At 50.4% G+C, this 25,621-nt stretch overlaps 1 protein-coding gene across 3 annotated transcripts in view; it reads left to right on the top strand.

The window, feature by feature from the left end:
* Positions 1 to 25,621, top strand: part of Akap1 (A-kinase anchoring protein 1) — a 32,481-nt gene that overhangs the window by 5,578 nt on the left and 1,282 nt on the right. Inside the window, exons 1-10 of one of the 3 annotated variants that reach the window (XM_051192561.1) lie at positions 5,844 to 5,928; positions 12,409 to 14,003; positions 16,735 to 16,868; positions 18,649 to 18,775; positions 19,317 to 19,444; positions 21,218 to 21,395; positions 23,099 to 23,249; positions 23,589 to 23,656; positions 24,889 to 24,962; positions 25,274 to 25,336. In XM_051192561.1, the coding sequence (XP_051048518.1) occupies positions 12,440 to 14,003; positions 16,735 to 16,868; positions 18,649 to 18,775; positions 19,317 to 19,444; positions 21,218 to 21,395; positions 23,099 to 23,249; positions 23,589 to 23,656; positions 24,889 to 24,962; positions 25,274 to 25,336 (2,487 nt within the window). In that variant the 5' untranslated portion in view covers positions 5,844 to 5,928; positions 12,409 to 12,439. Of the gene's footprint in view, positions 1 to 5,843; positions 5,929 to 10,799; positions 10,870 to 12,408; positions 14,004 to 16,734; positions 16,869 to 18,648; positions 18,776 to 19,316; positions 19,445 to 21,217; positions 21,396 to 23,098; positions 23,250 to 23,588; positions 23,657 to 24,888; positions 24,963 to 25,273; positions 25,337 to 25,621 lie in introns of those variants that run through there. The other 2 variants (XM_051192639.1, XM_051192485.1) reach the window with 2 other exon arrangements.

Genomic DNA, 25,621 nt, shown 5'->3' with positions numbered 1-25,621 from the left:
GCCCCCTCTTCATCCACCATGTGAAACTGGAATTTTCAAGAATGGAAAGTTTATCCCACAGACTGAGTCTGTTAAGTATTTATTTTGAGTCAGTTAAGCCTCCTTACATCCCCATGGAGATATTCAGGTCCCATTTCATGGAGAACTGAAGTTTAGATCTTATTCTTTTAACTCTTTACAAAGCCCTGTCATCATTAGGGAAATGCACCTTTGAAATACACAAGCAATTACTGAATAAGAAAGCCCCAGGGTCTGGGAAACTGAGCAGGTTGCAAGACAACCTTGAAGTCACTCATTCCTTGGCTAATAATAACATTGCCTGTCAGACCTCACATGGAGGTCATGAGACCATCCCCCTGGCCCTCTGTGGGCTGTTAACCAAGACAGGAAGAGACAGCAAAATCACCCAAGGGAGCCCCCAGACCCTTCTCTCCAGTCTTCGTCTGGCTGTGCCTTTGTGAGGTTGAGAGATGGCACCCCATTTGGAAGCAGGCAGCTCTTGTCTGCTGTTCATCTCTTCCTCCACACTCCAGCAGAGGCGGGGCAGGAGTGACTTCTGACTTGCCCAGCTGCCCTGGAGAGAGACCAGCTCTTGAGAATAACCTCCCAGCTCTGTCCTTTGGCTTTGGTGTGACCCATGCCACCAAGCTTGTGGTTATTTTTAGCAGGTGGCATCCTTCAGGAGAGTCAAGTGCATGTGGCTGCAAGTGCCCAGGACAGGTCCTATGGGGACCACTACTGCCTAATCAGGGGAAGGAAGAGACTAAAACCACTCTTAGAAACACTGCTTGTAGCCTCTGAGCCCTGGCCCATTAAGAAGTCTCTGAGGTTGTCTTCTATTCTGGGTTGGGGCAGGACTAGACCTAGGCATGTGATTGAGGCCATCAGTGAGCCAGGGAGATGGGTCAGTACTATCTTAGGAAATAAGCCCCCTTGATAGCTCAGTAGAGAATTTCCTGGAAAATTATATTAACCCCCATTTCCTACCCATCCCTGCCTTTAGGTGAAGTTGCTCAAACCCAAGGGCTGACCACTAAATAGCATAAAAAGTCTGAAACTACATGTTGGCTGGCAGTCCAATTACTGGTATCTTCGTTGTGTGTGTGTGTGTGTGTGTGTGTGTGTGTGTGTGTGTGTGTGTGTAAAACCCAGGCACTTTTGTATGCTAGCTTCTACCTCTGAGGCATATGAGCAACCCACACCCCCTGCCCCTACTAGGAATTTTTTGCTGGGAGGAAGCCACTGAGGCGGAAGAGTTTATAAAAAAGGAGTTTGACAAGTTTGCCATGTTCCTCATACTTTTCTTTCCGCTCTCCCCCTTGCTCCTTCCCTCTAACTGAGCTGCCAACTCCAGCCCATCTATCTGTTTCTGATTAAGAAAGCTTCAAGCCATATAAGGCCCTCTATGGCCTATGGTTTATGTTGGCTGGAGAGCAAAGTTGTTGTTGCAAGGTCTGACTCAAGGACTAGTGAGAGCTTGTGTGTGTGTGTGTGTGTGTGTGTGTGTGTGTGTGTGTGTGTGTGTGTGTATGTATGTACTGCATGTACTGCAGATGGGTGCATCAACCTCTAGGGACTGAACCCACTTGAGAGGTAGAGCTAAGGACACTGGTTCAGCAGTGAGTGGCTCACTAGGCTAATGTGTAGAGTGGCTGCAGGACTTCCTACCAAGCATGTTTGCTGAGATTTTGGGTTAAAAAAAAAAAAAAAAAAAAAAAAAAAAAGCCGATTTACCCAGAGTGTTTCTAGCCCGGGGCATAGTGATTCTGGAATGGATTCTGGAGGCAGTTTATGAATTCAGAACAAAGCACCCTCGAGGACAGTTGCCTCTCTGGAAGTATGTTCCTGCATGTTTTCATTAGTTCCATGACTCCTTAAGTTTAGCTACTATGGGGGATGTGGACTCGGCCATTCCTCTGACCCTCTCTTGGCCTCTCCTTGCTGTCCCTTGAGCTAGCCAAGCTTGTTCCTGCCTGAGGACTTTGGCACAGTTTCTCTGCCTGGGGCTTTCTCTCCCTCTCCGAACCACCTTCATCCTGCCATGGCTCCCCACCGTTTCCCTTCTGAAGCTCTGAGCACCCCCACCCCCCCACCCCGCTTCCAAGAGGCATGCTCTCCCCCTCCTGCATAGAGCTTCCCATCCCTAAACTCTCCCTAGCCTTTCTCTTCTCACTGCAGGGCCCAGAAAAGAAAAGGGAGCATTTCTTAGCCTTCCTATTACTTTTACATGCATGGGGCATGTGCCAGGGGTGCCTTAGGGCTTTGTGCTCTCAACCAGTTCAGAGACAACGGGCATATCACATCAAGTTCTTATTATCTGGAAGTTGAGTCTGCATCCCTTCCTCCACTTTTGCTGCCCGAGACAGCTCTCCCCACGCTGGCTCACAGTGGTGTTGACACCTTTATTAAATGACGGGTCCTGCTGTGTTAAGGGTGAGGAGACTGTTGCCATGATTCCCTAAAGCTCTATCAGCAAACATGTTCTCTCTCTTCTTGATGTTTTTACTTCTATGTCAGTTTAGGGATATCTGAAGCAAAAATGCCACCAGTATGTATAAGAAATGATTACATTACAAGTTTGTACGTGAGTTGACACTGCTGCATATTTGTCTTGGTTAGCAAGAAAGACATGCCGTACAGTAAGAGAGCATCCACTGCCACTTGTATCTAGTTTAAGCATGAAGTGTTAGCTGGTCACGGTGGCATATGCATGTCATCCCAATGCTTGGGAGGCTGAGGCAGGAAAGAAGGTTATGATTTAAAGATTTAAAGTCAGCGTGAGCTACATAGTGGGAACCTGTCTCAAAAACCAAACTAGGACTCTAGATTAACAGTGAAGTCTGTCACAGCATTGCTTATGGAAAGAGAGATTTGTTTATTATTACTCTGGGGATTGAACCCAATGCCTTGGCAGGCCACACTGACTTTTTGGTTATGTACAAAGTTTGAAAGGACAGTCCTTTGCTAGGGCTGTGGCTCACTGGTACAGGGCTTTCCCAGAATGTACCAGACAGACCCAGGGTATGATCCCCAGATATGTCATTGTTCTATGAGATCACCTTGGAAGTTACCTTGAGCCTTTTCTCCTTCCTTTCTTTTTTTCCTGTATGTATTATTTTTAAGTGTGTGTGTGTGTGTGTGTGTGTGTGTGTGTGTGTGTGTGTCTGCTTGTGTGAGGAGAGTATTCAAGGGGGCCAGAGGAATGGTGTTCCCTGGAGCTGGACTCACATGTGGTTGTGAGCCACTTAGTGTGGATGCTGGGACCTGAACTCAGGTCCTCTGTAAGAGAGGTACATGCTCGGAAGTGCTGGAGCCATCACTCTAGCTTTTCTAGCTGTTTCTAGTCTTCCTTCCTTCCTTCCTTCCTTCCTTCCTTCCTTCCTTCCTTCCTTCCTTCCTGTCTCCATCTCTCCCCCCTCCCTCCCTCCCTCCCTCCCTCCCTCCCTCCCTCCCTCCCTCCCTCCCCTGTCCCACCCTTTTTCTTTAGATAATACTGTCTGGTCTTCTACTGTGAAAGAAAGTGAGTTCATCCCTACACCTACCTGCTTTTTCATTTTCTCAGTATAGAAGAAACAATTTGATAGTTGCTATTCATAAACATTATCAGTGGCTACAAAGTTCTCAGTTTCTCACCACCTCTCCTTTTTCCACTGTAGCCCAGGCTTGTCTACTATTCACCATCCTCCTGCCTCAGTCCTCAACCCCATCCCAAGTACTGGGATTATACATGTGCACCACCATGCCTCCCCTTATTTGCTTTCTATACTTTACTGTGTCTTTACTGGCTCCTTGCTCCTCATGATCATGAGCCTCTGGGGTGGGGGTGGGGGCTTTTGTGATCAAACATGTCAGGTCCTCCTAAGAGTGTGTTGCTCAGGGGATGTATCGCTTTCTGTTGGTTCTGCCTCCTGTTCCTCCAGGGATTTCTCTCTGTCGGTTGTGTTCCTTCTTAAATGTGATACCCGCTCCTTCCTGGATTTACTCCCATGTCTTGGTGGAACACATCTGCTAGTATCTTGCTGAGAAAGTGCGTGTACACTGGTAGGTGGCTAGCAAGAAGGCTGCTGATGTGTGCAGGAGAGCATGCGCCTTTGAAGGTGTACATTGTGAGGATGTGACTAAATACAGGACTGCTGTTCAGCGAGGACAGCTAAGCCAGGAGGTCCCGAGCTAACAGAAGGCTTTACCTTTGGGAGTGGTGGAGGTGGTGGTCAAAGTGGCTGTTGAGTAAAACCCAACTCTCCCTGGTTGCTCCACATCCTGTCTGAAGACCCCCTCATCTCCACACAAGGACACTAGAACATCCCTCCTGAGGAAGATGGCACTCTCTTTTCTGCTTGTCCCTCTGACCACCCAGACACTTTTCTTGTCCTTTGGACCAGTCAGTGGCAGTGTTGACAGCTCACTAGAGAAGAGGTCATGGGTTTTGAACTCCAGAAGGCTGTAGGAAGTTCAGTTTCTCATTCATTTCTGCCCCACGCTGTCTGGTACTTGGAGTTGCCAATAAACATTGAATAAAATTTTTCCTCATAAGCCTTTGTGACTTCTCGGTTGCTGGCATTGATGGTTGTTGATTGTTAGCCACACATCAACATCTTTTCCTTGTTTCTCGTGAAGACAACGCACCATCTTCTGGTTTTTATTTGCTTGGTCTTGAGACGGACTCTCCAGTTGATAATCCTCCTGCCTCAGCCTCTGGGATCAGTGCTGGGATTATGACCTCTGAGTACGCTTGTCATTATGTCACTGCTCATATCACCTCAGCCGGCCCATGTGGTACCTTCTGTGATGAGGTGGAAACTCCTTGTACCTAGGAGTACATTCCATTCCTGCGTCTGCTTTGCCTGTAGTCTCCCAAAGCCTGACAGAACTCACTTGTAAAGCCACGCAATAATAAAGAACCTAAGACGAGGGCCAGAGTGGCCTGGACAGGGTCTTTTAAGTTTTCAAAACCATACTCCTACCCAGGAGCAGCAACTGGGGTAGACCACTGTAGGAGAGCTTGACTGCTTCCCAGGTCACCGGAGAGGATTGAAGCTGGACCTGTCAGCAGAGGAGAGGGGCAGCTGCTATTCTTGTGTTGTTGGTTCCCTTTGTTACCAAGTTTTCTCTTTTCAGCCTTTATTTTTATTTTGTGCATGTGGGTGTTTTGCTTGCATCTGTGTATATGTGCCATGTTCACACAGTGCCTTCAGGAGGCAGAAGAGGCTATCAGATCCCCTGGGACTGGAGACGAAGAGGGTTTTGAGCCACTGTGTGGGTACTGGGAATTGAACCCAGGACCTCTGCAAGAACAGCCAGTGTTCGAAACCACTGAGCTGTCTCTCCAGTCCTTGTAACCAAATTCTCTAAACTGGAAGTTAGTTAACTGCTGATTGGGCTGACAAGGAAGACACCGTGCCTAGAATAGGAGTTTTGGTTTCCAGTTCTTCTTACCTGGCTCTAGACCTTGGTTTTCCTTTTTGGCCAGAGAAGTTTCATCAAGCAGGTCTGCCTCTTAGATGCTATGTTAACCTTCTGTCCTCCTACTGTGAAGCAGGGTGAGGAAGTGTTCCATGGAGTCCTGATAGCTGTCCCACTTATCCAAGGAGATAGAGCTACCCTAGGGTGCAGCTGTCTGTTTTGTCTGTGTTCTTGTCTGCTGACCTGTGAGGCTGTCACAATGGAAGGTGTAGGGCTAACCCTGGGCAGGCCAGCTAGCTCATTATGAGCTAACTCAGAATCTTGAGGGTGCCCTCATGAGTCACAGCTTTCTCAGCCCCTCAGGGATGAAGGGAACACCGGTGCTGGGCTAAGACCAGTACACCTGAGGCATGGCTCCATCACTGTGATCCTGGCCCCCCCCCCAGCCATGCTGCTGTGGGAGAGTGGCCCCGGCTCACCACCACCTCCCCTGCCTCAGTGGCAAAAGTGCACCCTGCCAGCAAGGTAGGTGCTGCCTTCATGACTCTGGTCCAGACCTCTCACATGTCCTGGGGTTTCCTGGGAAGACCCTCTGGGCTGTGGTCACCAGCGAGTGGATATTTAAGTTAACTTTACATAAGATTAGAAATTGAGTTCTTCAGTCACATTTTGTCATATTTCAAGTGCTCAGTAACCTCAGTAACCTGTGGCTAAGTGGCTGGATGCCAGTGTTGGACACAGTCATCACCACATGGGGTTGGCCGCAGCTGCCACCTCTGGTGAGCTGCCCCGCTTTGACCAGGCTGCTACTGCCTTGACTATAAAGGTCACAACTTACTTTGCCAGGCCTTCCTACCAGCTCTTTAGGTCAGCTGCTAGGACACCTGCAGGCTCTGCCCAGAGGGTTTGCTCCTCTGCTCTACTTGTAAAGGAATCAGAACTGTATAATGGTCCTTCCTCCCCTTATCTATTGCAACCTATAGAAGTCCTGGCCTTAGAAAGAGAATTTACTTATTTTATGTGCACCAGTGTTTTGTCTGCATACATACATATGTGGAAACTGCATGTGTGCCTGGTGCCTAGGGAGGCCAAAAGAGGATGTCAGAAACCCTGGAATGGATGGTTATACAATTCTTACTGTGTCCTGGGAACCAAACCCTAATCCCGGTCTTCAAAAAAGCTTTCGTAGACTTGGGTGAGGGTGTGTGCTTGAGCTCAGAATAGTCTTTGCTAGAAGAGTGTCTCATTATCATGCCCAGATCTGAATGTGTGAGTAAGGGAGGGAGCAACTGACCTGGAAGTTCAGAAAACGGTGCTGATGGAAACTAGAGGTTCTTGCTTTTGCAGCCAGGCAGGGGACCCCCAATGCCTTCCCTCAATGCCTACCCCAGGGAACTTCCTTGTGGAAGCCAGCAGTCTGGCTGCTCTCCATACAGGGAATACAGGAGAGCCTGTGGGGCCAGGTAGGCTTTCCACTCTGATTGGCTGCCCAGGGGAAGATCCCTCAAAGGGAGGCACCTTTAGTCAGACCTTGCTGTGCCATGCCCTGGAGATGGAACAGCCAGGGCACACACTTTCCTGGTGGACATTACCAGGATGGTGGGAGGAATGTTCCAGTTCTAGTCAAGAGGGTGTGTAGACAGCTGTCCAGGGCACAAAGTGGTGTAGATCCACCCACCAGGGCCAAGCCCAGACTGGACTAGGGTTCTTGGCTCCTAAGCTGTTGTTTTTATGATTGACTTTCCTGTCAGTTACATGTGGCCCCCCTTCCCAGTACTGCAGCCAAACTAACTTAGTCACGGGGCCGACGCCGTTCTGTGACATTCCCAGGGATTGTCTTGTTGTTTAAAAGACTCTAGGTTTGTTAGCTGGTTTGGGAGTGAGGCCATTACTTCCTTTCCAAAGAGAAGCCACAGGTACTCCTGCAAAGAGAAGGGACACTTTTAGAGCCCGGAGTGTGCAGATGCTTGCAAAGGCCTGCTGGCTGTAGCACGTGCCTGCCTTCAGCTCTGTGTGACTGCTTGGCCACAGGCCAGCATGTGTCTATTCCTGGGCAAATGGACCTGCTAAAAATAAGCAGGCAGCAGTTTAATTCCAGCAGATTCAAAATAGCTGAGTGTCCTCCTCACCAGCCAGGGGCAGGGCCAGGAAGCATCCTTGTGGGGAGGCTTTCCCTGATTGCAGACAGCCTGCCTCCTGGGGGGAGAAACTGGCCTTGGCAGCCTCCAGTTGACTTGTGAGTATAGAGTGTGGGTGGGGGCTTTGGCCCACTTACATCATGGGAAATTCAGGTTTCAAAACCAAATGCCAGCCATGAGGTGGTGGTGTGCATACCTTTTTATCCCAGCACTTGGGAGGCAGATGCAGGCGGATCTCTGTGAGTTGTGGCCAGCGTGGTCTACAGAGTGCATGCCAGGACAGCCAGGGCTATACAGTGAAACCTTCCAGGACAGCCAGGGCTATACAGTGAAACCCTATCTCCAAAATAACAATAACAAAACCCAGATTCCCAGGACAAAGAACAACTAACAAGCTTTGTTAGGGAAGGAAGGTGATGGGAAGCCTTGTGAGGCTGAAAGGGTGTGTGTGTGTGTGTGTGTGTGTGTGTGTGTGTGTGTACACATTCATGCAGGTTCGTACACAGCAGTCCTACTTGGACTGTCAGGAGGCTGGGACATGGTGTGTCACCTTTTTTTTTTAATGTCACCCCTTATAGACCTGTCAGACCATGTAAACTGGGGGGCTGGGAGAGTCCAAGAAGGCTGTTTGACTGACATGAGACTGGCTTGGGATGAGGAAGAGAGGGGCTGTTTGTTTCTTGACTGGTAGGAAGTGAAGTTGGTGGAGGGGCATCAGTTGCCTTGGAGAGCCCCCTGTGGGTGCCTCCTGGTACCAGACACACTTAAAAAGACATCTAGGTTTAGTAAGTTGCCTTCAAGGCTTTTGGGTGTGTACCTGCTGATCCCAGGGACTCCATTCTTGGTAGAGAATAGCTACTGTCCCACCCACTGCCTTGGAAGCAGGAGACAAAGAAACCCTGATCTCTACTGTGCTCTTGGGGGAACTCTCTCACCCATCTTTGGTCTTTCCCTGGAAACAGCTTTAGAAAAAGGGATGCTTTGTCCTGAGTACTCACCCCCCCCCCCATCAGCAGTGGGTCTCTGGCCCCGGCCCAGACTGGGCTGTGGAGCCATGGGCATTGTGAATGTCTTCTAGGTTCATTGTATTGGCTGGTCTCAGGTTAGCAGTGTTCAGCATCACCCAGGAGGCTGGCTGGCACAACTGTTTTCCTGCTCAAGTCCTACAGCAGACTTATCTGTCCTGGGTAGGGTTGAGGCTTGGAGCCTCAGTCTCTGGGGACAGAGCCATAGGTGGGCAGTGGTGGTGATAAGCTCAGAGCAGCAGGAAGATGCTGGTCCTGGGCATTCTCTGTGAGCTAGGACTGGGGACAGCTGATGAAGTGATGGAAGGAGGCCATTGGCACAGTTGGCCTGGGCCTTGGGCACAGTGTGGATCAGCCAGGTGCTGGACTAAAGCTAGATTGGAGGGTGTGCTGTTGGGCCTCTCCTTATTTATTGTGGTGTAGCTAGCTTCTGGGGTTTGAGGCGATAAGAGTGGGTTGAGCTGTAACTGAGGTAAAGGGTGGAACTGGGCATCAATTTAGTTTTAAAGGGGGCAGAGCCCCCCGAACTGGACTGGAAGCCATTTCTGTCTTGGGTACCAAGCTATCCATCACACACACTATGCCCTGGGTCTTGGCGTTCTGTGTGTGCAGAGGGATAGCTTCTCTCTGTTGGAGTGACTGTGGGTTTGTTCTCTTTTTGTCTACGCCATCCCACCTCTAGAAGTCTGTAGGACTCATAGATAGACGTGAATCCTGCTAGGTAGGGATTTCCTAATCAGCAAGGAGTCAGACATAGAAATCTATGGCTGTTTTCAGACTCCAGTGCCACTTCCTGTCAGCGTGTGCCTGGTCAACAACACTTTCCCGACTCTAGGCTGTAGGCTCCTGCCTGTTCCAAGTATGCCATTTCACTCCCTAACAGTGACTTTTCTTCCTCTGTATGAATGGCGCTGAGTGGGGACCCGGGGACTCTCATTTTGCTGCTGTTTTTTGTGTGTGGAGGAAGATTCTCAAGTCTGACTGAATACTGGGATCACCTAGGTTTAAAACCAAACAAACCTGGTGTTGATTTCTCCACCAATTGGTTTAGATGCCACCTTGGCCTCAGGCTCTAGAGAGTTTCCTTGCATCTGGGTGACTCACACTTGTAACCCCAGTGATAATCATAGTGGTTGAGAGCCTGAAGCAGGAGAATTGAAAGTTCAAGGCCAGCCTGGGGTGCCAGTAAAATAAAAAGCTTCCTTAGTGAGGGGACTGGGGAGATGGTTCAGTGGCTAAGAGCACTTGCTGCTCTTGTAGGGGCCTGAGCTTGGTTCCCAGCACCCACAGGTGGCTCTCAATCACCCAGGAGTCCAGTTCCAAGGGGTCTGATTCCCTCTTCTGACCTCCCAGGGCATCAGACATGCATGCATGCATGCATGCATACATACATATACACATACATACATACATACATACATACATACATACATACAGCCTCAATAATATATGTACATGAAAAAAAGAAATGAAAGGTAAGGACATGACTGCCCCTAGGTATAATGGAGGAGAAAGTTTGTTGTAGATAAAAGGGGAGTGTAGGTTAGAAGACATCTGGGAGAGTCCAGAGTGGACATGACCAGGCTGATCTGGATCATGTGGGAGAGGAAGAGGGGAAGGCAGAGAGGGGAGCTAGGTGCAGCAGCCAGGAGGCCAAAGATATAGGAGGGGAGGGTAACCGAAGTGTCTGGATTATATAGGGAAGAGCCTCTGGGGGAAGTGCAGCCCACCCTCTGGGTTGGAGAGTTTAGGGTAGGGGGTGGGGTATGCCAGTCATACCCTGTAAGAGGTATGAACTGAGGGATGCTGGAAGAGCCCGGAGGCTACCAGGTCTGCTTTGATATCTTAAATGGGCACCTCAACCTTTTGTCCCAGGTTTGAAACTAAATAATATGTAGATCCAAGCTGGAAAATCATGAATATAGAGTACTTTCTATTTGTAGAGAGACCTTGTAACAGATGTGCTAAAAAGACCACACTAGTAATAAGTTCACAGTTGCATTATGCAAAATCAATTTGTAGAAACTGCCCTTCTCCAACAGCTGAAGGCTTTAGTCCAAGTCAGTTTTCCACTTCACCCCTGCTTACCCCCTCACACACCCCCACCCCAGCTATGCTTTGGTTTTTTTCATGACAATGTTTCCTGTCAGAGTACAGTTTCTGTAACCCTGATACAGCCAGTGAGTGAGTGAGTGATTCTACAGTGTACTTAGCAGTCATTGGTCTGAAAAGGGCTAATTCCAACTTTGTTTCAAACAGTAACCTTGGGGGTGAAGTTCTTAAGGGCCTCTGCCTATACACAGGTATGTTTGTTTTATGCTGTTGTTTGTAGGTGGATCATAGGGTATGCTTATAGTTGTTCTCAGGTTATTACTAACACTAAAGAACGGTAGTACGAGTTTCCCCCTTTTTCTTACACTTGCATCTTCCCTCATGGGTCAACTGGCAATTAAGATGGAACCTAGGTTCCCATTCCTCAGCTGCCACCCAGGTAGTGATAGGCTCCAAACAAGGATGGATGGGTAGGTTGAGGATGAAAAGATACAGGATGGAGCTGTTTGCACCTGAAGCCACAAGGTAGCATCATGGAAGTTGTTTCCGCCCAGAGGTGTGTTTACAAGTCACCTGAGCCCTGGCCACTGCTCAGCCCTGCTCTGTACTTGGCAGTTTCCTTGCTTTGCCTTTGGAGGCTGGAAGGGCTTTCTGGAGTGACTTCTTCCCCTGCACTCCCATCAACCCCTTCATTTGGGCCAGATAGGTCTCCTAGGCTCAAGCATTCCTCCTAACTTGTAGTGTGCTTCAAGCTTTCCTGGGGATCAAGTACAAATGTGATTCAGGGCTGCACTTCCAGCAGGTTCTGGGGTGTGGGTAGTAACTTTGGTCTGTAGACCACACTTGAAGAAACAACGGTCCTAGAACAGTGTTCCCACCTGCTGCTGAACATTAGAGCCAGCCAGGGGGTGCTGAGGCATTTCTATTGTCGCTCTCTGCAACCAGACACGAACCCATGTGCAAGTGTAATGTACTGTGTCAGTGTATAGTCCCTGTACCTCCAGTTAATTTTGTTTTTGAAACAGAATCTCACTATGCAGCATGGCTGGTGTGGAACTCACTATGTAACCCTTTAGTCTACAGAGATCTGTTGCGGAGATTCTTTCCCAACTGGTCCTGCTGCCCCCGCCGCCCTTCTCAGCCCCAAATAAACGCATAGATGATATATTATGAAAGTGTTGGCCAGTGACTAGGGCTTCTTTGTTTTTGTTTTGTTTTGTTTTGTTTTGTTTTGTTTTGTTTTGTTTTGTTTTGAGGCAGGGTTTCTCTGTGGCTTTGGAGGCTGTCCTGGAACTAGCTCTTGTAGACTAGGCTGGTCTTGAACTCACAGAGATCCACCTGCCTCTGCCTCCCCAGTGCTGGGATTAAAGGTGTGTGCCACCAACACCCGGCTTGACTAGGGTTTCTTATTGGCTAGCTCTGGCTTAATTATTAACCCATAACTACTAATCTGTATTTCCATGTGGTCTTGGCTTACCAGAGAATTCATGGACCTGTTACTCCCTTGGTGGTAGCCTACGTGGTGACTATTTCTGGCAGGCTGTCTCTGCCTACCTTTCACAGAATTCTCAACTCTAGGTCCCACCTATCTTCCTGCCTTATTGGCCAACAGTGTTTTATTCATCAGTCAATAAGAGAAAAACATATACATACAGGACCTCCCCCATCAGAGGTCTGACTGCCACTGCTTCTCAAGGGTTGGGATTACAGGGCAGCACCACTGTGCCCAACTTCCTGTACTGCTTAATTGGCTTCTTTAACACCTCTCTCCCTCTCTTCACTTTCCCTAGGCACAGATAGCTTCTTCACCTCACCTCCAAGATGGCAATCCAGTTCCGTTCACTCTTCCCTTTGGCATTGCCTGGAATGCTAGCGCTCCTTGGCTGGTGGTGGTTTTTCTCTCGTAAAAAAGATCGACTCGGCAGCAACGATAAGCAGATGGAGACAGTGAAGGTTGGCCCTGTCATTGAGGACCGACTCCCCAGTGTAGAGGCCTGTCCTACAGTCCTGTCTGTGCCCCCCAGTGTTACACAGCCTCCAGAAACGGAGCAGCTCTCAGTGGGCAAATCTTCTATAGAACCCCCAGCCTTGCCAAGGATACGTCAGGTTCGAAGAAGATCAGAGTCCTCAGGCAACCTTCCCAGCAATGTCGACGCAAGGTCGCACCCATGTAGAGATGACAACTCAAAGGTGGAACTCTCCCTGATGGGAGACGAAGCCAAATCTATTCCTCTTGGATGTCTCCTTCTCCCAAAGGAAGTGCCCTTCCCCCATGAAGCCGTGGAAGGGTATAAGCAAGAGTCTGCATTGGGCAAAACACCTGGAAGGGGCTGGCTTGACCAGTGTGCAGCCTCCGGAGAGAAAGCAAGAGAGACAGGCGGGGCAGAGGGGACTGGAGATGCTGTGTTGGGGGAAAATGGACCCCAGGAAGGCCTGTTATCCCAAGAGTGTGTCTCAGAAGTGGAGAAAAGTGAGTTTCTGAACCTGGCCCCCTGGGGAGGAGGGGGAGAGAAGGTGAACAGTGGCCCCCCACAGGTGGCTGAGCTCGCAAAGAAGGAAGAGTATGTTGTTGGGAAGTTGCCTAGTAGCTTTGCGGAGTCGGTTCACTCGGAGATGGTTAAGGATGAGGACACGTTGGTACCCCAGGTCAGAGGTGGCAATACTCCAGACAGAGAACCAGCTAGACAACAGGTCAAAGAGGAGACCTTGCCTGAAAAGGATGAGATCGAGCAGGCTGCTTTCCAGATTATCTCCCGGGTGATCTTGGAAGCTACTGAAGAGATGCGGGCTGCCTCGATGGGCAAGACTGAGGCACAAGTGCATCCCACCCCGGCCACTCAGCCTCAGGGGCTGGAGGAGAGCATTGTCCCAGCCAGCCAGGAAACTGGCCTGGGACAAGACACCCCAGACCCTGCTTCTACTGCAACAGGTGCCACAGACAGCCCACCAGCGGAAGCCTTGCCACCAAAGTCCTATGTGAGCTGTCTTAGCCGTCCTCTGTCAAGCCCCACCAAGGACCAGAAGCCAAAGAACTCTGCACACCACATCTCCCTGGCTCCCTGCCCAACACCAGTTACCCGCCTGAGACAGTCTCTGGATGGGGCAAGTTCCCCGGGAGGGGATGACAATTTTGTCACCTGCATGTCCAACAACAGGCAGAGTGTCCTTTCAGTGACCTCCTCAGGGCCGTGCTCAGATTCTTTGAGTACTTCGGGGCTTGAAGACTCTTGCACAGAGACTGTCTCAAGCCTTGGAGACAAAGCTGTCACCCCACCACTGCCAGACAGCACTGAGCCCTTCAGCAATGGGGTGCTGAAGGAGGAGTTCTCAGACTTGGGGACTGAGGATGGATGGACCATGGATGCGGACGCAGATCACTCAGGAGGTAGGAGGGTCTTGGTGCTTTCTTGCTGAATCCGGGAGGGCTCCCATTACTCACTAGGCAAAAGCTACTGGCTACCCTTCCCTTCTGCCATTTGTGCCACAAAACGGCGATGCCCATCTCTAACTCTGTTACCCAGCCACCTGTACAGTCAGGCACCTCAGAGAGCTGGTGGGCACCCGAGGAGTCAGGTGACCATGAGACCCCCCCAAGGCTACGAGAATTGTCCATGGGTTCTCTAGCAGGGCAAACTCCCCAGACCCTTAGCAGGCATCAGGGCTGTTGGGTTCACCGGTGACCCTTAGTGTCTCTTCTCTTTTGGACACCCACTCTTTGGTGGGCCTTTGAGGATAAGGCCCCCTCAGTGGTACCTCCTAGGCGCCAGGGGATGGGTGAGCATCTCTTAATGGTTGAATTCCTTTACTCATGTGCTTGTTCCATGTCTCCACCTGCTCTCCTCCAGAAGCCCTCGCAGGGTAAGTTCCCCCAGGACAGCCGCAGCTCTGAGCACTGGCGGGAGGCTCGAGCTGTCTTGGGTTGTTGCTGTGACCTCCTCCTCTGCAGAGAGAGCCTCAGCCATCCTTTTTCTGTGCAGTTGCAGCTCCACCCCGGGAAAGAGGGCACTTTGGTAACGGAGGGTGCACTGGGTTTTTCGAGTGCTGACCCCAGCGTAGACAGTTCAGACCGCTAACGTACAGGTCAGCAGCTCCTGACCCTGCTTTGCAGCTCCCCTGGGGTACTCTGATAATCTCCGGGGTGACTTCCAGGAGGCTCATGGCTTCTTTGTCCTGGAGCCTTCCCAGCCAATCAGTTTCTTCCAGGAAGCTTGGGCATTTTTTTCTTGGGTGTTTTGCTACTTTCATTAGAGTATGGGGGGTACCACACCGGATTTTGTCACCCCAAGATGCTATTGATTGATACCACGATGACTTTATGTACCCTCAAAAAGAAAGCAAATTCTGCCCATCGTTACTGTGGGAGGCCAGATACAATCAGCTACATCACAAGTTGGAGTGCTAAATGTTAAGATAAAAAATTCACATCTTACAATGGGCAAAAAGGAAGGTTTTTAAGACCATCTCAAGAATAAAGGAGTTTCTATGTTCCTGATGCCCATTACTGTAATGAGTGAACACCCTCTGCCTTGTCTCAGCTCCGGGCAGATTGTAGTAGCTGTGCAGATAGATGCCTTCAGGCTTCCAGTGAGAGACCATAATCAATGGGTGGGGAGGTTCAGGGTGGCCCATTGGTCATGGCCCGAGGAGGATAGGGACTGGTGAGCACTCTGTGGGTGCTGAGTGAGCGGCACTGGTGTTCTCAGGTTAGCCTTAACCCTACTTTGTGTGCTTCCCCTGGGGCTGAAGCTCATGGGGACAAGAACAGGACTGCCTGGCCCAGGGAGTTGGAAGCTGGTCAGTGATTGCAGCCCGCTGAAGGCCTGGTATGGTTCTGAGTTACCCTGGGAGCCATTGAAATGCAGGTGTTGGCCACTCTAATTATCTTGGACAGAGGCCAGGGGCTGTGTGGCAGTAAAACCCCAACCAGCCTGTTTTGCTTCTAGAAGGCTGGCTAAGAAGCTTTCTTGGGTGTGTGTGAGTGGGTGGGTGGGGTCCTTGCCTCAGGCCTTATGTTGAGGGAGGTCACTCTAGAGGTGACTTTTTCCTGCCTAGGGGTGGAGAGGTCAAGTAGGCCTTAGTCTTTTATATCCCAGACAGTACGTGGATTGCTTGGGAAAGTGTTAATGTCCTCAGTTTGGGGAAACCAGATGGAAACTAGCCTAATTAGTTGTCTCTTAGGAGTAGTCTGTTTCAGGACAGTAAGTTGGTATTTCTGCCAGAGCTGAGTCTCTTAAGTTGCCCTGGATGGTCCCTGGTCTTTTCCTTTCCTCCTTTTTCTTTTTTGCAGTGGCCTTTTTGTCATGTCCTGGGGAAGAGTTGAACAGCATAAGCTGGTGCCAGAGTCCCATTTCCCACTGTCCTCTTGGAATAATGAGCTTTGGTTTGCCTCACTTACCAAGGGCTGTTTGAAGCACCTTCACAAGCCAAGCCCAACGGGGAAGAGAGGAAGCCCACTAGCCTTTGTCCACACCTGGCTGAGACCATCGAGCCCTGATCAGGACTGAGCAGGGGACCCTCAATAGGCTATCGCTGTGACTGACCACCCCCCACCCCCCCTCACCACCTGAGGCCTCAGACACTAGAGATCATTGGTTTGAGAGGCTGGGACATTCGGAAAGGGAGCAAGGTGGTTGTGAGAAGAGGGGCAAGGCCTGCTCCTGGGACCATGTCGATCTGTGGATCATCTTGTTAGCTCCCCTCTCCACTATACCCTGTATACGCCTCTCCCTGCCCATAGAGTATGTCTCTTCCTAGCTTACTACGTGTGTGTCTGTCCCAGCAGCTGTAGCTAGGCACGGCTGCCAAATAAGCAAGCAGGACTGTTAAGTGACAGGCTAAAATTAGGTGTATGGGTACCCTAGGCCTCCTTTCATTGGGTTTTACCGAACCTTCTAGTCTGTTAGCTGAGTGGTGTCTGCCAAGCTTGCAGAGGGGTGTGTACGCAGGGCCTCCCGGTATTGTGAATTTGGGAAACTGATAGTTAGTGCTGAGCTGGAGTCTCTCTCTCTCTCTCTCTCTCTCTCTCTCTCTCTCTCTGTGTGTGTGTGTGTGTGTGTGTGTGTGTGTGTGTGTGTGTGTGTGTGTGTGTGTGTGATATGCCACTTCCTCCCCTGCAGGTTCTGACGGAAACAGCATGGATTCAGTGGATAGCTGCTGTGGGCTTCCAAAGCCTGACAGCCTCCAGAGTGTCCAGGCAAGCTCCAACCCTAAGAAGGTTGACCTCATCATCTGGGAGATAGAGGTGCCAAAGGTAAGGGTGGTGACATTCCTTTAGGCTGGATTCTGTGGGAGGTCAAAGTTCCCTTAATGCCAGATTTAAAGAAGACCAGTGAATTAGATGGGTGGGACTGGGAAGCTACAGGCGGGCCATCTCACAGACACTCATGCTTTGCTAGCCCAGGCTCCTCTGTGTGGGCTGCAGCTCAGATCCTCTTAGAAATGCTAGCAAATGTCAGCCTGAGGACCAGTCATCAGACCCCTTCCCAGATCTGCACTGTAGAGTGTTCTAGACAACTGAGCAGAGCTTAAACTGCGGGAGAATATGGGGAATCCTAGAAACAGAAGCAAAGCCTGGGAGCAGCTGTGAACACGCTCACTCCCTCTCACCTCCCGCCCTGTGATTGTTAAAGCCAAGATTGTGATGTTTTAATTAATACTTCTGAATATTTAACCATTTAATTTTCCCGTGCTAGTCTTTACAAACATTGCGTTAACTGCATTATTCATCGTGTGATTGTTGTTTCACCAGTCCCCAGTGCCGAGTGGTTTCTAGCCCCTTGCCGTTAGACCTTAACAACTTATTAGTGTTTATCGCTGGGGCTCAGATGTAATTGGCAGACTGCTTACTCCCAGGGCACTTGGCTCCGTGCTGAGCTGCAGGCCTGGCTCAGTCTGAACTTTGGGTCAAGACTCCTATGCTGACCCCAGGCTGCTGGCTCCCTTGCTAGTTTTCTTCCCCAGTGACCTTGTTAGCAATCCTGCCCTCAGTGGTCACAGAGGACATGGTGAGGCAGGCTCTGGGTGAGTAGGGACCATGTCCCTTGCCGTCCTCCAGGGCTGGGGTCGTTTAGAATTGTCTCACATGGTGTTTAAGTCTGGCATATTCTATTTGCCTTGAACTCTGGTGCACTAGGCCCTTGTGAGGTGGGAGCCTGAGTGTTCTCAGGCTTTCATTGTCCAGCCTGTTTCTTTGTCTGTAGCCACTAGTGGACTTAGAGGGGCAGGGATGTGAGGAACCAGCATGAAACTCTGTGTGTGTGTGTGTGTGTGTGTGTGTGTGTGTGTATGTGTGTGTGTGTGTGTGTGTGTGTGTAGGGGTGCTGCTTCTTTAATGTTGTGGGTTTCAGCCACATGGTTGGGATGAGATCCTGAGTCCTGGGACAGACTGCCCCCTTCAGCTGCTTAGCAGCTGTGTGGTCTTGGGTGTGCCGCAGAGCATGTATCAGCTTATTTCTCTTTATATGTAAAATGATCAAGTCTGTTATGTTGAGATTTTCTCTGTCTAGTCTCAGTCCCTCCTGACCGGTTTCTCTGCCCAATCAGGTCCCCGAAGCCACTATGAAATAACCACTCTGAGACTTAATATCTATTTATAATTGTTTGGCCATTAGCTTAGGCTTCTTACCGGCTAGTTCTTTCTTAAGTGTTAACCCATAACTATTGATCTGTATATCTTCACATAGTTTTATCTTACTAGAGAATGCCTGGGCGTCTTACCTTCCCAGTAGTTACATGGTGTCTGTCCTTTGTCTTTCTTTTTCCTGTCTCTTTGTTCAGAATTCCTGCCTAGCTAAATCTTGCCTGTCCATTGGCCAAAACAGCTTTATTCATCAACCAATAAAAGCAATATGTCACTGTTTGTAGGTTCTGCGACAGAACCTAAATGCTTAGAACAGTTCTGAAAAATAAAAGCTAACACCAGCAGTGTGAGTTTGACATTACACAGAATAAGCCTAGGTCTTTGGGCAGTGAGGAGTTGGTTTCCTGTTTCCCTGATCTCTCTCTCTCCCCCACCCAACCCCCCCTGGAAGCACTTAGTTGGTCGACTGATTGGCAAGCAGGGCCGGTACGTGAGTTTTCTGAAGCAGACATCCGGTGCCAAGATCTACATCTCTACCCTGCCTTATACCCAGAATGTCCAGATCTGCCACATAGAAGGTCAGTGGTGTGTTACCCCTCTGCTTAGCTCCCTTGCCTGAAATTAAGGCAGTGGCATCCAGGTTGCAATTGTCCGTTTGGAATTTTAGCCTGTGAGCAGAAACTGTAGGTTTCTAGTTAAGAGTACACACTGGGTGTCTTCCCTTCAGGCTACCCCAGTTCAGTGCTTGCTTGCAGGCGACTCTGTCCCTCTACACTGTCTGTCTGTCTGGCCAGGATAAGGGTGGGTATTCAATGGACAGGTCCTGAGGCACACTGCCTGTCACCCAAATTTCCCTCACAGAACACAGGTACCTTCTGGCCAAAGCCATTTGTCCCTTTCCCATCTGCCAACTTCTTTTTGTGTTTAAAGCATGGGTCAGATCAGCAAAGATGTCAGAGGGGAGTAGATTTACACACTTCATTCCTAAAGCAAAGCCCAATGTTTGGCACCTTAGAAACCCTTGCACATTAGAACCCTAGCGAATGGCATGTGGGTGGGTTTGTGTTTGCTGTCACTTTTCTCTTAACAGTGGCTGTGTATCTTGTCCCCTGCCCTTAGGTTCTCAGCACCATGTAGATAAAGCCCTGAACTTGATTGGGAAGAAGTTTAAGGAACTGAACCTCACCAATATCTATGCACCTCCACTGCCTTCGCTGGCACTGCCTTCCCTACCGATGACATCTTGGGTGAGCCATCTCGCCAGGACCCTACTTGACCCTTCCCCTAAACTTACCCCAGTTGAGACACTGTTAGTGTGTGGGCCAAACAGGCCCATGGGTGTCTATGTGCTCAGTTCTGGCCTCCACTCAGCACTGTTGCTGGGCCTGTATGTTTTCTGAAAATAGGATAGATACTGGCAAGGAGCCAGGGCCTCTTGACCCCACACTGGGAGGACTATATTTTCCTGCCACTTGGTCATTCTATTTTTTTTTCTAGCCATTTGCCTAAAGAGGGTTACGCCAGGAGACTGGGTGTGGGCGCCTAAAAGGCTGGGGCCATACCTATAGTCACTGCCCAGCATCACAGGCCTCGGGTGGGATCTGCCAAGAAGGATTTCGGGGAGACTTCGGTGGGTCATTATGTTCTTTCTAGTCAGCTAGGCTGGACAGTGGCCCTGGTGAAGGATCCCCTCCTTTTTCATCTCCCCAGGAACTTCCTACATTGTAGTTGGTAAATGCAGAGTCCCCAGCCTGGAAGCCCTAGAATTTAGCAGAAGAAAAGCTAATATCTCCAGAGCAATGGGCACACATGCCTTAGGCCCTCTGTTGGTCGCCTGTCGTTGGGAGTAGACATGCAGAGTTCTGTTGCCACAGACTATTTACTGCATTTCACAGCTGGGCTGAGCAAGCTGCTTCAAGAAAATTGCCCTTTAAGTTTTGTTTAGGACGGTAGGTGTTTGAGCTGCCTTCCCTCGACAGAGACCCTTGTGTGGTGGGGGGGGGGGGGCTGGGCTGGGTTGGTGTTCATGTCACTGTGGGCATTTGGGAGTGGGCTGGGCCCCACTCTGTGCTTTATTCCTGAATTAGAGGTTTTCCCAGGAGCCTTGGCTATTATAGCCTCTCTTGTTAAAATAATGGAGCAGCTACTGTCGGTTGTTTACTCCCCTTGTATTCTGCTTGCTCAGTGGGACTGAGGAGACTTTGAAGTCGGCAGGACTCTGGGGACCCACAGAAGACAAAGGAAGTTCTTCTTGGGGCCACCAGACTTGAAATGCAATTCAAACCCTCCTGTATGCAAAACCCTGCTTTGCTACCTATATAGCTTAGCATCAGGAAAAATGGTGCTAGAGCACAAACCTGAGAGCTCCATGGCCTCTGCCAGAGCCTTTCACGGGGGCCTTAGCAGCTAAGTGCACCTATAGACCCTCACCGAAGTGAAGAGTTTGGGGGACACCTGTGGGGGTGGAGGGGAGTATGCTCTAGGGGCCAAGTAGAAAGCACAGAGGAGTGACCAGGACACCAGCTCTGCAAACCTTAGCAGTGAGCCCAACTGAGGCTGCTGCTTGTTCTTCGGAGGCAGAGAATGTTTTCAGGCAGAAAGATCTGGAGTCTGCTGCAGGTCCAAAGGGGCCTGAGGCTGTCTATCCACCCAGTGTTTCCAGGCGTGTTGTTCTAAGCAAGCTGCTCGCTCCCTGTTTGCCCTCCTTGAGTCTTACAGACTCATCAAAAGAAGTGGGAGGGTCAGAGGGCAGGCAGGCATGCTCCAGGGGATGGACCCTTGCCCAGCCGGTGTGAGGATCCTGCATGACTGATACAGTTAGTTTGGATTGGGGGGGGGGGTGGTGCCCCTGTCTGATCCCGAGGTGAGGCTGCCTCTAGTGGCAGGCAACAGGCCTCTGCTATCTGGGTGTCACGTTGTTACTGATGGCAGTGTCAGTCCATGGGCTCGTCCTGGGGCCTCTGGGCATATCCCAGACATAAGAAGAACTGGACAGTGTTGATTTCCTCTTCCTCCTCTAGCTCATGCTGCCTGATGGTATCACTGTGGAAGTCATCGTGGTCAACCAGGTCAATGCCGGGCACCTGTTTGTACAGCAGCACACACACCCCACCTTCCATGCTCTGCGCAGCCTGGACCAGCAGATGTACCTCTGTTACTCTCAGCCTGGAATACCCACCTTGCCCACCCCGGTGGAAAGTAAGTGCTGCCTAGAGAATGGGAGAGTTCTGGACTGGTCAGGCCAAGACATGTAGGCCTGGGTTGCCCATTCCACACTTGGTCTAGACTAGGAAGAGATTGTTTGGGACTCCCTTGTGTGACAGCATCTCTGAGTTCTTGCATTGTCATGGAATTGTGCTGGGTTGAGTTTTCTGGCTAGCTAGTGTTTCCGCTGACTCACCAAAGCAGTAGCATTGGAGTGGCATTTTTCTGGTGGACTCAGATCATAGTCCCAACACTTTGTCTTCTTAATGTTTTAAAAATTACATTATTCATTTTATGTGTAAGTATTTTGCCTGCATGTATGTATGTGTAGCACATGTGTGCTTGGTTCCCATGGAGATCAGAAGAGGGCTTCAGGCCCCCTGGAACTGTAGTTATGGATGGTTTTGAACCACCTTGTGGTTGCTGGGAATCAAACCCAGATCCTCCGCAAGAGCAGCCAGTGCTCCTAACCACTGAGCCATCTCTCCAGCCTGGGCTTTGTGTCTTCTACGTGGGGTGATACCAGGTGTTACCCAGGCTTGCCACCAGGAAGTAGAGTGATATGCAGTCTGTGTCACATAGAAAACTTTGGGGATGTAATATATCTCCACATGACAGGTGAGGAACCCATCTCTGAAACGAAGGGACTTCATCAGACAACACTTGAGCAGGGGCTGGGAGGGGACTAAATGGCAGAACATTCCTCTGTCCCCTCCTGGGCTTTGAGGTAGCAGTTTTGGAAGAATGAGGTTTTAGTTTTCATCAGATTCTCCAATGCTATAGTGAGAAGATCAAGCTGGAGCCTAAGGGTGGCTGCACCGGAGCCTCCGTTGTCTGCATCAGGACCAAGGGTGGTAGTCTTCTGCTCGAGGTTCTAGAGGTGCTTCTGTGACCTTTATCCTGTGGCTGCCCAGCTTGATGGCTGCCTAGGGACACTGTACCTCCTGAGGCTGGAGTTAGATGGTGTGAGGCATAGACAGGCCCCGGTGTCCTTCTGGCCAGGCTTTCCATCTGAGTTGTTGTGGGCTAGAGTAGGACAGACCATAGATACTGGGCCACTGAGCTCTGCAGTGATTGGCAGTTCTTGATTCTCTTGGGGACTTTTCCTTAGGCACTGAGTCTGGGGCAGTAACTCAGTGAAATGCTTTCCATAGGATGAGTTTGATTTCCCTCTATTAAAAAAGGTGCGTATGTGCGCGTCTGATTCTCTGTCTGGGAAGACAGAGATAGGCAGAATCCTAGGGTTTATTGGCTAGTCATCATTTAAAAAACAAACCAAAAGGCATACTGTCTGAAGAATGACAGCTAAGGCTATCCTTGCCCTCTGCATGCATACGCAGGCACACAAAAGGCAGGCCTTCACCCTGTTCACCGAGTTTTATGTTTTGCTTGTCTTATTCTGGTTCAGGTGCCAGTTTCAGGCTGCAGTAAATTTCAAGAGTCATGGATCTAGATGGAAGGCCCTTCAGGGATTGGGAATATGCTAACCTGGATTTCCCGTGTTCTGGGTTTTCCCTTGTTCCTCTTGGGCTCTGGGAGAGGTTTTGTGTAGGATTCATATTGTCCCTGCCCACCCACTATCCACGGAAATGCACGCCTGTGAGCATGTGGGAAGGTGGGGAGCAGTGACCAGGGTAGCCCTCGCAGCCCTTCCCTAGTCCAGACGTGTTCCACACACTTATCCTCCTGCCCTGCAGTAACGGTTATCTGCGCTGCCCCTGGTGCGGACGGGGCCTGGTGGCGAGCCCAAGTAGTGGCCTCCTATGAGGAGACCAATGAGGTGGAGATTCGCTACGTGGACTATGGTGGATATAAGAGGGTGAAAGTCGACGTGCTCCGGCAAATTAGGTGAGTGGGATTCCTTGGCCAGTCACAAGTCACCCCTGCATGGCATGGGGTGCATGGCTCAGTTCTACCCAGCTTCAGGTGGTCCTGGAGTCGTCCCTCCTGCTGCCAACTTTGTGTTAACAGAGTCAGGTGTAGAGAGACACGATGGCCTGCCTCAGCTATGCAGAACTAGAAGGCTGGTCTGTGGGAGGCATCAAAGGAAATCCCTCTGAGTCAGGCTCGCAGCAGCTGCCCATCTGCATTCAGGTGTGCACGTCATCCTAGATTAGGTTTGCTGTGCTCAGGAGAAGGTAAATACTTGTGGTCCATATTAAGCCCATCTCTTTCATGCTTTCCTAGGTCTGACTTTGTGACCCTGCCATTCCAAGGAGCAGAAGTCCTTCTGGACAGTGTGGTTCCACTATCAGGTAACAGGCAGGGCATCCAGCTTTGGGCTGGGCACTGGTGGGCACCGGGGGCTTTCTTAGAGCCCCCCTTCTTTCTCATCTGGAGCCTGTGTAAACATGGTTGGTGCCATTGTTAGCTTCTGGTTGAGTAGATCTTGGATTTCTTTGCAAGTCCCCAGGCAACGCTAATACTGCTGTGGCTCCTCATTCGCGGTCTGCTGCCTTATACTTTACCCAACTGCCAGTTTGAGAGGTCCAGTGAGGAACTTTGGAACGTGGTCCAGATAGCCAGGCCTGAGGTCAGCCCACTGCTCAGCACGATCTCTGCTCCTTAGGGCTTGGTGCGAACTGTGCTGATTGGTGTCTGAGACCAAAAGCTCCTTAGCCTGACTGTCCTCTGGCATGGGAGGATGGCACTTGTCCGTCAGGGTAGCTGTGAGAGTGTACTGTTTTAGAGTGGTCGGATCACAGCTTCTTCTGGCTCTATGTAAAAGTCTTTAACCCATCCCCCTGTCTCCCATGCAGGCCCCTTCAGGTCCTGTGTTGTGTAGAGCAGTTTAAGTGCTCTGGATATACTACAGTATAACCAGGCATGGTGTGCACACTTGTAATCTAGTACTCAGGAGGCCAAAGCAGGATTGCCATGAGTTTGAGGCCAGCCTGAGCTACTCACACAGCAAGACCCTGTCCATCTAAGCATCTGGCCAGGCCTCTGAAATCAGCCTTCCTTTATCACAAGATTTCCACCACACTCTATAAGCTCTTGCCCTCCACCTTGGGCGTGTTCTTGTATGTCACGTTTGTAAGCCAGCCCAGTAGATGGCACCTCAGGGTCTATTAGAGGGCAGCTACCCATACTGGGCCAACTGCTTGGATTGGAGCCCCGCCTGCGCCACCGTGGGAACCACTCGTCCTTTGGGGTCAGCCTTTGCCTGTATAATGGACCTGTTCTCCTGTATTCTGGGGGGCATTGGCTGGTTTGGTGGAGGTGCACACTTGTTCAGTATAGCTGGCTTCTAGATAAATGGCAGAGAGCCCTGCTTGCGTCGAAGGCAGCCTTTCTGTCTGCCTACACCTTGGGGGACCCATGTAGCTTCTCTGTTCACCCACTTGAGTCACAGAGACAGGACCTGCTGGCAAGGCGGCTCCCAGAGATGCAGTCCCGAGGTCTGCAGCATCTGGAGCAGACTGCAGGTGACAAGACTGTTTTGCCCCAGTGGGGTGTCTGAAACTGGTTTCCCCTTCTCTTCAAGATGACGACCACTTTTCACCTGAGGCAGATGCAGCCATGAGTGAGATGACAGGCAACACAGCACTGCTGGCCCAGGTATGTGGTTGGGGCAGGAGGCTGGCAGAGCAGATGGGCTGCCAGGGGAGGAGGCGCCTACCTAGTGCAACTAAGTGTCCAGGCTTCTGGAGATCTGACATTTAATTCCTAGTGTCCTATAGTCAGGAGCCTGGAGTGACTGGCAGGCTTGAAGTGTGTACAAGCCAGGCCTGACGCACTATCCTATAACCCCAGCATTGATACGCTGAGGTAAGGGGGCTTTGAGTTTGAGGCCTCCCTGGGGCCTTGTCAAGTTTCAAGAGCATGCACAATGTAGCCTAAGGTGTTTTCTCTGCCCCCTGCTCCTCCAGGTGACAAGCTACAGTGCGACTGGCCTTCCTCTGATTCAGCTATGGAGTGTGGTTGGAGATGAAGTGAGTTTGCCCCTTTCCACCCAAGTTGCTGTCAGCAGCAGTGGGCCGACTGGGAACTTGTTCTGGCATTATTAAATGTCACGATTGTGGACCAGTGCCACCCAGGGAACACCGGGTTCCACAGTTGGGAGTGACGATGTTAGTGGCATGTAGCTACTAGAAATACTGTTGAACATGTAACTTGTGGGACAGCCTCTCCTAACACAAAGTACCTTAGTGCCAAGCTGGGGAGACCCTGCTCTAGACCTTTCAGGACCTCTGTCCATTGCTCCTATCCTTACTGTC

This window comes from Phodopus roborovskii, unplaced genomic scaffold, assembly GCF_943737965.1.
Source record: "Phodopus roborovskii unplaced genomic scaffold, PHOROB, whole genome shotgun sequence".
Lineage (NCBI taxonomy): Eukaryota > Metazoa > Chordata > Mammalia > Rodentia > Cricetidae > Phodopus > Phodopus roborovskii.
Note: the sequence above shows the minus strand (reverse complement) of the source record. Positions and strands in the feature narration are given on the sequence as shown.